The sequence below is a fragment of the Tripterygium wilfordii genome, chromosome 3 (assembly GCF_013401445.1).
Source record: "Tripterygium wilfordii isolate XIE 37 chromosome 3, ASM1340144v1, whole genome shotgun sequence".
Classification (NCBI taxonomy): domain Eukaryota; kingdom Viridiplantae; phylum Streptophyta; class Magnoliopsida; order Celastrales; family Celastraceae; genus Tripterygium; species Tripterygium wilfordii.
In genome coordinates, this window is record NC_052234.1 from 11287351 (window position 1) to 11299784 (window position 12434).

The following is a 12434-nucleotide window of genomic DNA, read 5'->3' on the forward strand; positions in this document are numbered from 1 at the left end:
TTTAAGGCCACTTGAATTGCACCCATTTGTTCCCATGGCCTATTCAAAAGTCCGAAACATCGTAGCAGGAAGATTAGGGAGACTCGAATATAAATGAAGCAACTGACCAAGGATTGTTAGATTTTCTTGGAGCAGGCAAGTCAATTTTGAATGCATACCCTTGAGCTTTCTGTCCAAGAGAGATGCTTCAAAATTATTCACATCTTTACTTCTGTTCAGCTACCATTCCAGCCAAACCAACCTCTTCAGAGAAGGTTATTGCACTTCTAAGCCTAACTGTCCTTCCATGCAAATTCATGTGGCAAGCAGGATCCACACAAAATGGATGCCAGCACGCAAAGAACTTAAAACAGCAATTCCTCATGCATAGAACAAGAGTACAAGGACATTTACCTTAGTTAATATAAATGGAAAATAATCCGACGCTAATCCAACCAAACTTACAATACAGAGCACCAGAAAAATCCCTCTTCCAAATGTTTTTCAGTTCTCAAAAGTAATCCAGTTAAAACAATTACATTTTTGACGACCAAGCAAGAAAAATCCATGACATAGAAGCTTGTTTGTATTGGCAGTAACAATTTGGCTTGTAAGAAAGATCTTTCATGGGATCAGTCTGTAACAGATGTCCGTAATATCTTCACATCGTGGATGGGCCTGTGCCAAGTGTAACCAAGTAAGACCCACTTTGATATAGAAACTCACAAGTCACAACCAGCCCTCAAATTGTGATAAATTGAACTTGAACTTGATTTATAATGAAACAAAATCATATACAAATCATTAAATTAGAATGAAAATAATCCCAACTTAAATACCAAGATATACTTTTCAAGAAAAAGATGAATATTTTAACGCTTAAATTTCCAAGTTACCTCAAAGCTTCCATAATTAAAGGAAAAGAGCAAGTTTGGCATCCTCAAGGATTGATTCAAGCAATGCATTGTTGTAAAAATTTTAAGTTCCGCTTATAAAATTTGTACATTTAGATTGTCACTACACGGTTGCATTGTTATAAAGAACATAATATTCACTAATGGAAGTTGGAGAAGGCAAACTTTCTAAAATATCAAACAGGAAAAGGTTATATTTTTTGTCTTAATCAAAGGCCTTTGAAGAATAGCTAAACTGCAGAATACATCAATCAAAGAAAAAAAAAAATCCACTGCAGGAGAAACTTACCTATCATTGTTATCTGTTTGCACACTCCCAAGTCTTTTGACAATTTCCATTCCCTTACATACTCTTCCAAATATGGTGTGCTTTCCTGGATTAAAGACAAAAGTTGATTGAATCAATATCAGCATAAAGGGCTTTGTGATATAAACTTTAATAATAAAATTACTGCATACAACTTATACAAATTTTTCTTGCAAACAACCTAAAAAGTGCAGTGCTTGAATGATTATACAAATGCCACTATATAGCACTTAGGAGGATGAAATTTTATCTTGTAAGGTTATCGGCAAATCACAGCTTCAGAACAACCAGGTCACGGTCCACTGAATAAGTGTGGATTTCGATTCAACCACAAATTACATTACATTTAACGTATAACCACCAAAAATTTGACCACCACCTTGAGTTGGTACATTTAAGGACCGAAACATCAGCAGTCAATACTTCAAGTGCTTTATTTTCCAGCACAGAGAGTAACACACATGCAGAACTAAGAATGGACAGCGCAGAGATGCCAGGCCCTAAGGAACTATGTACAAATGACACAATGACTATGTTGAAAATTTTCAACTTATTAGAACAATGGATAGTGCTACTGAATAAAGAATTAGCCTCATGCTTCAACAATTTTCTGCATGGTAACATATAACCAAATCTGTTAAAATTCAACTGGAAGAACCAAAATTACCATCCAAAGATGGAGTCGGTGCAAGGGTGATGAAGAACTGGCTTCCGTTTGTATTTGGACCAGCATTTGCCATGGATAAAATACCAGCCCCAGTATGCTTTAATTGCGTTGATATCTCATCGTCAAATTTTGAACTGAAACACATTGTAATAGAGATCATTTAAGTATTCTTCAACGAAAAATTTTCGTAATCCGATACACAAATAACCATCGATAATTCTATGCAAGCAAGTCTAAATTATCAAGAAGCAAATTAATGAATTTAATTGAAATTACCTTATGCCTATTAGCTAAATTGTAATTCCTATGCTAGGATGGGGCCAGTGGGACTGTTTCTGTGATGTGAATCAATATGGTTGCAGAGTTCAGAGACAAGTTCTTAGATTGGGCTATCCTTACAGTTTTTGAAAATCGTACAGAATATGTGGCAGCAAACTTGAGTTGACCAAGCTGGTATTAAGAGGGTGATAAAGGTTGTGTATTTTTCATGGCTGTGTCCTGCCATGGACGGAGTGTCTGGTATAGATTGAAACTCATTACAATAATGAGAACAACAAGTAATTTCATTAAGGCCCCAGGAATTGTCAACTACAAGCCTACAACGGTAATTTGGAAAAAAAGAAGAAAATCAACTAATAATAGAAACACAACAAACTAAACAATGGAACACAACTCTGATCCCCGAATAACATTTAGCGGCACATTCAACTCGATGCTATCAGGGACATCAATGCTATTCCACCAAATTACATAACAGCATAATAGTCGTCCTATTAAATTCATTTCATCCCAAAAATCAAACCAGGCTTTGTAATTGTGCTGTTACTACTGCTAGTCTGCTAAGGTCAGAATTTTTTATTCTCATGATTATGGTAAGTAGTTAAAAAAATATAACCAAATTATTCTAGAGAGGAATCACATTACCTCAAGGATTTTTATTTTTTCCTGAATGAACACATTAGTTCATGAATAAAAAGCTTACCCATATATCGATTCTCCACCCCTTCCAGTCCCGGTCGGATCCCCGCCTTGGACTATAAAATCCTTTAAACACCACAAACGCGAGGTCCATAAAAAATAAATTCCTTGATTTCAATGACAAAGAAATCGAAGTGCCCTAACGTGTACCTTAATAATTCGATGAAACTTCACATTGTCGTAGTAACCTCTGCGAGACAGTTCAAGGAAGTTTCTACAAGTTCTAGGCGCCTGCTTGTAGTATAGCTGCAATTTATGATTGAAGGAATAAAAATATAAGTACCGTAATCAAAAGAGGCATATATACAAAGAACAGTAACTTTAATTTAATGCGATGACGCTTAAGAAAATTTCCCTTAGGTTTCCTTCGTTTTCTCCGCAACCAAACAGAACCAGCCGAAGAGGAGAGAAAAGAATGAAGGATACCTCAACAGTGAAAGCTCCCATCGAAGTCTCTAGGGTAACTTCGGGAGCGCCCTCCTCTCTTGCTCCCCACATTTTGCAGCCAGCAGAGAGATCGACTGTACTCGCTTTTTTTTTTCGACTGTACTCGCTTTCGATCTCTGTTGGTCGCTATTTACTATGATGTATATGGGCTTGGGCCACTAGGCATATTGTCAGTCGAAGCCTGCACTTCTCAAAAAAAGGAAACTAGGTTTGAATGTTTTATATTCGGTATCTAGGGTTTTGTTTACTTCGGCTTTTATATAAAAGCTTGGGCCAGCAAGCCTATCATCAGCCCAAGCATGCCCTTCTCAACAAAAACGACATCGTTCGAGTGTTATTGCTAGGGTCTTCTCATAAGAAAAAATTCTGAGTGTGGTTACCATTTACTAGGGTTTCATAGTCGGTATCTAGGGTTTCGTTTACTTGGGCTTTTAGAGGCGGCACCTAACTTTTTATATGAGTTGGGCTGACAGGCCCATAAATAGCCTAAGCCCGTACTTTTTCTCATATTTAAGACGGTTAGTTAAATTAGGGTTTAGGATTTAAATGGGAAAACGAATCCTCAATAGGCCTTGAAATGGTTGATCCATCTTCATCACACACCTCCCAGCTCCCACAGATTGCTTGGGCTTACGAGCGAGCAAGTCTGCTTTCTCGTGAATATATAGTTATTATTGTTATTTTAAAGCACCGACTGTTACAATTTCCTTGAAACGGTGAGCCTGTGAGCCTGTGAGCCTGTGAGAGCTGCGTAACTGTAAAGTAGTCACTGGAATACAAACTGAACTGAGCAGCGTTGTTTACACCCCCAGGCCACAGGCCCCAGCCCCAGCCCCGAAACCACCACTCTCGCCGGCTGGTTTTAACTTTCCGAGAAAGTTTAGTAAGGAAATCTGAGTTTCGTACCCGATCGAAAATGTCTGAGACCGGGAAGTTGACGCCCAATCTAGATCATCAGAGCACCAAGCTACTCAATCTCACTGTGCTGCAGCGAATGGATCCTTTCGTCGAAGAGATTTTGATTACAGCGGCGCATGTCACCTTCTATGAATTCAACATCGAGAGCAATCAATGGGTAATTCATTTACTATCTTCTTATTTAAGAGCATCTACCATCTTCTTATTTGGTTTATGAGGAAGTAAATGAAAGTAGATTCGAGAACTCGGATCTTAGATTTCGGTTTACTTATTTTGAATTTTACGGCTATCGACTCTATTGTTTGGCTTGGTATACATAATACATGGACTTTGTGATTAATTGCGAATTCGTATGTGATCCTGACGAAATCCCCTATATTGTGTATATAGAAGTCTAATTGTTTCTGATTAATACTCACAAATATAGGCTCTCGCCCTGCGTACATAATCTTACTTGAATTTTCTTTCGGCTTTCAGAGTCGCAAGGACGTTGAAGGATCTCTATTTGTTGTTAAAAGGTAATTTGCTCTAGGTTGTTTGCAATTCTGTCTGAAGACTGCCTTATCTAAGTCCAATGCGGTTGTATTGTTGTGAAGGAATGCTCAACCACGTTTCCAGTTCATTGTAATGAATAGGCGGAACACAGGTTAGTAGATTCCAAGTTTTTGATGTACATTAATATTATCCGGTGTGCTCAGTGCAACAATTCCTTGGGGTTCATGGTATGTGATAATGCTGTTGCTTTACTTCCAATGTGTGGGTGATTACAAAGCGTTTTTTGCTAGGTCTAGTTAATTTCTATTTGTGACAATTTTGTTTCTGCACCGAGAATCTTTTCGCATAAAATGTAGTGATTTTAGGTCAAATAAAGACAGATAGTGAATTAAGAAGTAACTAATACTAATAAATAGTGATCATTGATACTTTATAATATCATTGTTTACTGTATTTTTTAAAAATGCCTGCATGGCTGATAGTGAGGATGCATTTAGCCACGGGCCAATTGGTTTGTTTCTTGTCATATTTCCATTTATGGTTCTTTGATCATTCTAGAAATATTTTCCGATGTACATCGCCTTATATATGTCACTGGTTTGGAAATAAAATATTTTTCGGTCAATATGCATCATCTGGCAGTTGGAAAAAAAAAATTAATGATTCATGTGACTATGCATTATGCAAGATTCTGACTGGTGTAGTATAATCTACTTCCAGACTGTCTGGTGTCGTTGATGAGTGGTTCAATTACGCCAGCAAGATGTATTTGCAATTGGGCAATTACCACATGAAGTTTGGTCCGCCCTTGAGGGGCACATTTTTGTCCATACAACATTGATATAAATATAATTATAATAACTAAACAACATTCAGATGTGTATTTAATGACTTGGAATCTCTCCAAGGGAAGGGGATATTGGACCGACCCATGCATGATAAGCTTCATATATTGTCTATAGTAAGAGATGGAGCTTCCTTAATAAATTCTTGAAAATAAATCTACAAGTCTAATGGTAACATGCATTTAAACTGCTGCTGGTCAGTTGCATACTTGCATGGGATCAGTTCTTTATGTACTTGTTGTTCTATATGACATCCATTCTTCGGGATTTTTTTTTATGATGTATGAACAGATAACCTGGTGGAGAACTTGTTGGGAGATTTTGAGTATGAAGTTCAACTTCCATATTTGTTATACCGAAATGCTGCCCAAGAAGTTAATGGCATTTGGTTTTACAATCCCCGTGAATGTGAGGAAGTTGCTGATCTCTTTAGTAGGTATTTGTTTTTTCAAATCTGTAAAATCTTGGAGTATTCAAATAGGAACTGCAAATAAGAGCATATAGCTGTGTGCATCATAGCACGGTGGATAATTCACATGGATTTAGATTAGAAAATTTTAAAACTGGATCTGGGTTATAAAGTCATACATGTTGTTAAATGGGTATCTGAAGTTGGAGATTCATTCGTTCTTCAGTTTGATTAACCAAAATTAATAAAATAAATTTAGGACAAGTGCTGGAGTTGAATGCTTTGCTTGGAAAGGATCTACTGTTACTTTCAGATTTGGTTGAGATGCATATATATAGGATGGATTTGGTCATTATGTATTTATGCTTTTCTTTTCACAGGATAATAACTGCATACTCAAAGGCTCCTCCTAATCCAAAAGTTTCCTTGCGCAAAAGGTAATAATTACTTGTAAATTTTTTTAGCTCACAATTGATTTTAAGTTCCAAGCCTTAAAATATAGATTCTTATTAGTTACGTCGTGAGCTTCACAACCGTTTTTCAGTAACATAATTTTGTGTTACTATAAGTGAACCTGTGAGTCATTGATGCCATAAGGAATTATCACATCTCGTAAAGCAAATATCCTAGGTAATAGGAATGCTTTTATGTTAGATCTGAGAATTTAAGGGTGTGGTTCATTATTGAAATGCTTCCCTGTGTACAATAATTGAGAATGTGTTCCTTATACTTTTGTATAAACGCATTCTTACAAAATGTCCTCCGCGATGTAAAAAATAATGTAAGCATTGAAAAAGTTTGTTCTTCATTTCTGGCTAAGAGGAAATGTTTTGATTCTTTGAAAAATGGAAATGGAAAACAAAGGCAACTTAAATGTTTCAAACTGAACCTTTTTATTAGGCTAATGTAATGATTTTATGTACAAATAACTTATGGGTTACTTTTCCTCATCAACTGTTCCGTGAAAGACCATTATCATTGGGACTTATCTTCTTAGTCTTGCCAAGATGATTTAATCATTCCAATTTTTTTCCTTCAGAATTCATTTTCTTGGGTCAAATAATTTTTTTCCACAGCGCTGGTGTCCTGCTTAATTGTATTGTTTTTACTCTGTAGTGAGTTTGATGAGCTTGAAGCAGTCCCAAGCATGTCAGTCATAGAAGCCCCTCCGGAGCCATCATCAACTGCCTCTACTGCAATTGATGGCCCTCAAGATCTATCATTTTTGAGCGCCTTTAATGTACGTATTTGAAGTGAATTGTGCTTCTTATATTAGATCTCCAATCTTCCATGAATTCGTGAACCCCCTGCTTTAGGAATTTTCGCTGAGTGATTTAAATAGTAAAATGGTTGCTATACGCTATATTTGCTTATGAACTGTGAAGTTATGCAGTCGACTATCTAATGACTATGATTTTCTCTCTTGAAACTGGCAACCCCACTCCTTCCTGATTTGCAAGATTTTCCATGCACGACATATTATTATGTTACCAGATGGTTTGCTTTATGAAGTAGTTCCAAATAAAAAAAATGAAGTAGTTTAACAACCTCTCATGAAATAATCAGAAGTGCTGGAGAACTCGTTGAAAAGAAATGGAATGACTTGAGCAATTCCATGTACTTTCAGAAGCCAGCAAACACATTCATGATTGGGATGTGAAGGGTAATGATTATAATACTGAGAAATAAGGGTTCTTTTTTCTTTTCAACATTAAAAATTGCTCAAAGTGCTAAATTATAGAATGGCTGGTTTATTATTGGAGTAGCGTGAACAGAATTTACCTTTCAGTTTTTTTGGCACATGTATATGTCGTAATCTTTGTAGCTGCAGTGTGTCAGTTGTGTTGAAAATTGTCGTTATTCTTATACATGATATTCTGAACATGATTGCCTATGTAAGTGTTACATAGCTTACACACGATATTCTGAACACAATTGCCTATGTGTAAGTGTTACATGGCAACCGTACAGGGTTAATAGTTGGGGTAAGCTTCTTGCTTGTATGTCAGTTTCTTCCACCAAAGTTGGTTCATGTTTGCTTGACCTTCTGGTGTTTCTTTATCTAATCTGCATGTAGCTCGTGATCATGTATTGTATGCTCATGTATTATGCCTTTCTAAATCAATTATTGCAGGCTGCTTTGAATATTGGAAATAATGCTTCAAATGTAGCAATTTCAAGACAGCCATATCATTCTTCCCCTGTCCCTTTTTCTACTTATGCGCCCAGTGCAATGCCGGCTCCTTCACCAACTCCTCAAGCATCTCTTCGTCCTATTCCAGCTGCGTCTACTACAACCCTCCATAACATGCCTGATCCAATTAGCAGCACCATTTGGATTACTAATCTTGTGAAACCCTCTTCCTTTTTGACGCCCCCTCTTTCCTCTTCCACGATGATGCCTCCAATCTCTTCATCTATGCAAACTGCTGCTGCTGCTGTTCATCCTCCACTAAATTTACAGCGGCCATATGGCACTCCATTGCTTCAACCCTTTCCTCCTCCTACTCCACCACTGTCTCTTACTCCTAATTCCAATTTGACATCATTTGATGGACCTCATATTAGCAGAGATAAAGTTCATGATGCACTTCTAATGCTTCTTCAGGTACTCAGCAATTTTCTTATTCCGCTTGTGTATTTTATGATTTTCTCTCATCTAACCACTGAATATCCATGGCTAATGTGGTAACCACTTAAATAGTTTCTTCATGCCAGTAAATGGTTTTCTTGCAATCTCTCAGTTAACCCTTCTGCTGTATGTGATGTTTCATGTTTTGGAAATTGGATCCAAATATTAATGCATGGTTGTGGATACGTTTTTTCCTTTAATGTTTTGTCCTCCCTAATCTTGACTTCAGATTATGATTATCCAACTCATTCATTTGTTCTTTTACTAGGATGACCAATTTATTGACATGTTCTACCAAGCGCTGCTCAAGGTGCACAAATCATGAGGAATGACAGGTACCTGGCTTTCGTGTCACAGTTTTTGCCGTGTAACATCTTACATGAATGGCTTCACTCAGCATCCGAGACAAGTTAGTTACCCCATTGTCTCCTCCCTTGCAAGGGTTTTAAAAGTAGGCTTTCTGTGCGTGACAGATGAGTTTGATTTTCATCAACGAAACGCTTGTAAAAGTTGTAGTACTACCACCTTTCTCGACTATAATGTTTTGGTGCATACTGTTAGTTGTTGTTTTTTTTTGTTTAGATAATGTATTAATCTCTACCCAAATATTTTTGCTTGTTAGATGTGAATATAGGGACAATTTGTAATAAATGTTGATAAACTGTAGAGTAACTATTTCAGCAGAAAAATGAAATATTTCTCCAGTTACTCATACGTTTTGCTCTGAGATCAAGTTCGATTAGGGATGAATCCTTGGAACTGGTGTAGATGATCCAGTGGGGTCCCTAGTCCCTACTGATGGTTGTTTTTCACTTAATAAATGTAGTGTAAAGATATAAGAATCTATCTCTGAATAGTGAATATATTACATGAAAATTATCGGGAAGGACCTGCTTGGGAGTTGTTGGATATGGGCCTACTTGAGAATTTTTAGGTGTGGGCTTACTTGGGAGTTTTTTGGGTATGGGCTTACTTGGAAGTTTGTATATGAGCCTGTTAAGTGTGGCCCGATGCGTCGCAAAAGTGCAAAAGCCCGAGCTCTGAGACCCGAATTGCCGAAGTTTTTAAGCTCCGTCTCTCTCCTTTCCTCCATCCCGTACCCCTCTCCTCTCTCTACATGGCGGCGATTAGGAGACTGGTTGGCCAAAGCATCAGAGTAGGTCTTCTTCCTCCTGTTCTGTTCACATGCTGTAGAGGCATAACTACTAAGCTCTTCGTTGGAGGTACCATCTCTATCTCACTCACTCCTTCCCGAATCAATTGTAATTCGATTTGCTGAGTATCAACTCAGCTATTTATTTCATTTCAATCACGCTTATAGATTACGTTTCAAGTTATTCTCTACTATCCTATGCTGCTACGGGTTGTGATTTCACCTGGTAGGGCTAGCTGTTATCTGGATCAACCTTTGAATAAGATTTTTCTAGAAACATGTAAAATTATGTACAATTTCGGTAATCTATGGTCATCTCTGTTTATCCTGCTAACATTATGCAGCGCGAAATTGTTGAAAGGTACTTGTGGCTTTGAAGGTATTTTGATTACTCGGGAGCTTCTGCGGACTGTGACCTGATCGATTTAATGTTGCATAGTTCTTGGTCCTTCTCTTGATCCACGAGGATTTGTAATTAAAATCCCTTAATAGATTTTATTTTGCAAACTCTTATTACCCAATGGAAATATTCTAACATAATATGTTCAGCTACTTGTGGGAATTTGCTTTTTTCTTTTTCCTTTTGTCTTAGGTATTGTCTTAAATGCTTCATTTTAAGATCAGAGTGATGTATTTTTATTCCAATGAGGGATTGTAATAGTAAGGAAGTGACAAGTGCCAATTGTGCTGATATATTATATTATTCAGAACAATACAATTAACATTGCATTATTTGATGAGAATAGTTGGTCTTGTAGTATCATTTTGTTAAAGAAGTTCATTGTTCCTGAAAATTTTCTTTGATGAGAGTCGTTGATCTTGTAGTATCATTTTACTAAAAAACTGTACTATACCTGAAATGATGCCTAACAATGCAGTTTTTTTTCTGCTAACAAAAGCAGTTTGCTACTACTTATGGGTACTATGTATTTTTTTTTTGTTCATAGTGAAGCAATAAGATGTTATACATTACCTTGAACATTTTATTTATATTGTTAAAAATTCTTTCCTTTCAACTCTCTGCATTCAGGGTTATCATTTTACACCACGGAGGATGGATTATCAGAAGCATTTTCTCAGTGTGGTCAAGTCATCGAAGGTATTCTTTTGCTAGGTTTCTGATGTAACATCTTGGTTCCTCATAAAACTCAAGCTAGTAGTATTTTATCAATTTGGAGCTTAACACTATTCATCTTTCCAGCTAAAATTGTGATGGATAGAGTCTCAGACAAATCTAAAGGATTTGGATTCATTACTTTTGCATCCGAAGACGAAGCCCAAAAGGCAATAACTGAGATGAACGGAAAGGTATATTTCTTGTCTATTCTTTTCCGAGTTGGGCTTATTTAACTCAGAAATTAGAAATAACAGGTAATTTCTTGCAGGCTCTGAATGGGCGCGTTATTTTTGTGGATATTGCGAAGCCCAAAACAAGTTACGGTGGAATGCCAATAGCTAGAGGGCCTCCCGAGCCAACATCTAGAGGGCCTCCTGAGCCAACATCTGGCAGTTGATTAGGAAATACAGGTGCATATATAGAAGAAGACTTGGATTATCGCATGTTATATCTTGGTCAAGCTTGATTATTTTATTTGTTGATTTGAGCCTGATGTTGAAGAGTTGTGTGTTATTCCTTATGAATGCTGGATGCTACTGTTAGAACTTAGAATGACACCTTTTGCACCAGAACCAAGAGAGAATTGAATTTTAAATCAGAAGACTCAGCATGGGAGGTGCAGGGAATGAGGCTGGCTATGGATGCTTCCTATTGTTATCGGTGCAAATATATTAGTAAGTTATGTTGAACTTGCGAATATTAATAGTTGCATTCTACAAAGAATTGTTGGTCTGATATCTTTTGCATGTGAGCCTACATTAACTTGATTGAATTTATTAGTATTTGACAGGCAAGTCGCGAGTAACGAGTGAACCATTCGTTAAAAAGCCCAGCTTGTTATTAACAAGCGAGTGAGGCATCAAGCCGGCTTGTAAACTCATGGGCCTTGTTATCTTTTCATATGAAGGTATGTTTATGTGATGTAAACCTGCAATGTGTCAGTTTCTACAGGAATTGATTTTTCATGAGTTTGAGTAGGGTCATTATGGCTGGCCTTGTTAGCTGAGTGTGTCTTGACTTGAGTGGGGGGAGCAGGACATTGTGCTTTGGGGAACAAGGAAATGCCCATTACTGGATTCAATGTTGCTGGAGTTGTGTTCCAAGGGCAGCTTACTTTCTTATTTGCTGACCATATGTCGCAAACTTGACCACATTATGCAGCCTGTGAACCATGTATAGATTGCGTCTAACAAACTTGGTTGTGATACATTGTTGTCTACTTTTGCCTGGTCTGTGACATATATACGACAAATGTGGAACTAACAAGCTCGTGATATTTTCCACTCACAACATCCATGCATGGTACATACTGTGCTCGGTCTTGCTGTAAACGTGACATATCAAGCATATTCTTTTGTCGCAAATTACCAAACCCAAGAAGATTACATTGATATTAATATGAAGATTGCAGGTAAGTTGAGTAAGTTTACTCGAGAAATTTTACTGAAACGACTTTTAATTTTAGAGTACAGCGAAATCAAAGCATTCAATCATAGGTATTGAATAATTAATATTTTTCTACGCATAACAAGGATGAAGTTTTAATATAAAAAAGATAAACAAAAACTTTTAT

General features: G+C 37.0%; 3 protein-coding genes across 7 annotated transcripts; 2 read left to right on the forward strand and 1 right to left on the reverse strand.

Annotated features, from left to right (window-relative positions):
* Positions 1-344: 344 nt before the first annotated feature.
* Positions 345-3414, reverse strand: LOC119994970 (peptidyl-prolyl cis-trans isomerase CYP18-2). The gene is made up of 6 exons (XM_038841305.1): positions 3272-3414; positions 2996-3091; positions 2850-2911; positions 1868-2001; positions 1183-1267; positions 345-657 (listed from the first exon to the last, which is right to left on the reverse strand). The coding sequence occupies exons 1-6, from the start codon at positions 3341-3343 to the stop codon at positions 612-614; spliced, it is 495 nt and encodes a 164-aa protein (XP_038697233.1). The 5' UTR covers positions 3344-3414; the 3' UTR covers positions 345-611.
* Positions 3415-3838: 424 nt separating this feature from the next.
* Positions 3839-9172, forward strand: LOC119994972 (mRNA-decapping enzyme-like protein). The gene is made up of 8 exons (XM_038841306.1): positions 3839-4367; positions 4688-4728; positions 4807-4856; positions 5842-5986; positions 6340-6396; positions 7076-7199; positions 8094-8567; positions 8860-9172. Exons 1-8 carry the CDS (start codon positions 4209-4211, stop codon positions 8914-8916), a joined length of 1107 nt encoding a protein of 368 aa, XP_038697234.1. The 5' UTR covers positions 3839-4208; the 3' UTR covers positions 8917-9172.
* A 464-nt stretch (positions 9173-9636) lies between these two features.
* Positions 9637-12068, forward strand: LOC119987068 (small RNA-binding protein 11, chloroplastic-like). 5 transcript variants are annotated; one of them, XR_005465362.1, is made up of 6 exons: positions 9637-9814; positions 10775-10843; positions 10946-11052; positions 11130-11271; positions 11432-11535; positions 11642-12068. XR_005465362.1 is itself a non-coding variant. In XM_038831807.1 (5 exons), exons 1-4 carry the CDS (start codon positions 9709-9711, stop codon positions 11256-11258), a joined length of 411 nt encoding a protein of 136 aa, XP_038687735.1. In that variant the 5' UTR covers positions 9637-9708; the 3' UTR covers positions 11259-11271; positions 11405-11655. The 5 variants fall into 5 exon arrangements, 2 of the variants coding, with proteins under 2 accessions (XP_038687735.1, XP_038687742.1); XR_005465363.1 differs by having other exon boundaries at positions 11652-12068; XR_005465359.1 differs by having other exon boundaries at positions 9639-9814; positions 11130-11535; positions 11642-11768; positions 11840-12068.
* The last annotated feature ends 366 nt before the right edge of the window (positions 12069-12434 follow it).

What these genes read in the sequence shown, in the direction of transcription:
- LOC119987068 (XM_038831807.1), top strand. Translation starts at nt 9,709, where the DNA reads ATGGCGGCGATTAGGAGACTGGTTGGCCAAAGCATCAGAGTAGGTCTT. An exon ending in TACTAAGCTCTTCGTTGGAG is followed by an intron (nt 9,815 to 10,774) that starts GTACCATCTCTA and finishes CTCTGCATTCAG; the next exon opens with GGTTATCATTTTACACCACG. An exon ending in TAACTGAGATGAACGGAAAG is followed by an intron (nt 11,053 to 11,129) that starts GTATATTTCTTG and finishes AATTTCTTGCAG; the next exon opens with GCTCTGAATGGGCGCGTTAT.
- LOC119994972 (XM_038841306.1), top strand. Translation starts at nt 4,209, where the DNA reads ATGTCTGAGACCGGGAAGTTGACGCCCAATCTAGATCATCAGAGCACC. An exon ending in CATTTTTGAGCGCCTTTAAT is followed by an intron (nt 7,200 to 8,093) that starts GTACGTATTTGA and finishes CAATTATTGCAG; the next exon opens with GCTGCTTTGAATATTGGAAA. An exon ending in CACTTCTAATGCTTCTTCAG is followed by an intron (nt 8,568 to 8,859) that starts GTACTCAGCAAT and finishes TTCTTTTACTAG; the next exon opens with GATGACCAATTTATTGACAT.
- LOC119994970 (XM_038841305.1), bottom strand. Translation starts at nt 3,343, where the DNA reads ATGTGGGGAGCAAGAGAGGAGGGCGCTCCCGAAGTTACCCTAGAGACT. An exon ending in TGGGAGCTTTCACTGTTGAG is followed by an intron (nt 3,092 to 3,271) that starts GTATCCTTCATT and finishes CATAAATTGCAG; the next exon opens with CTATACTACAAGCAGGCGCC. An exon ending in ACCGACTCCATCTTTGGATG is followed by an intron (nt 1,268 to 1,867) that starts GTAATTTTGGTT and finishes TCTTTAATCCAG; the next exon opens with GAAAGCACACCATATTTGGA.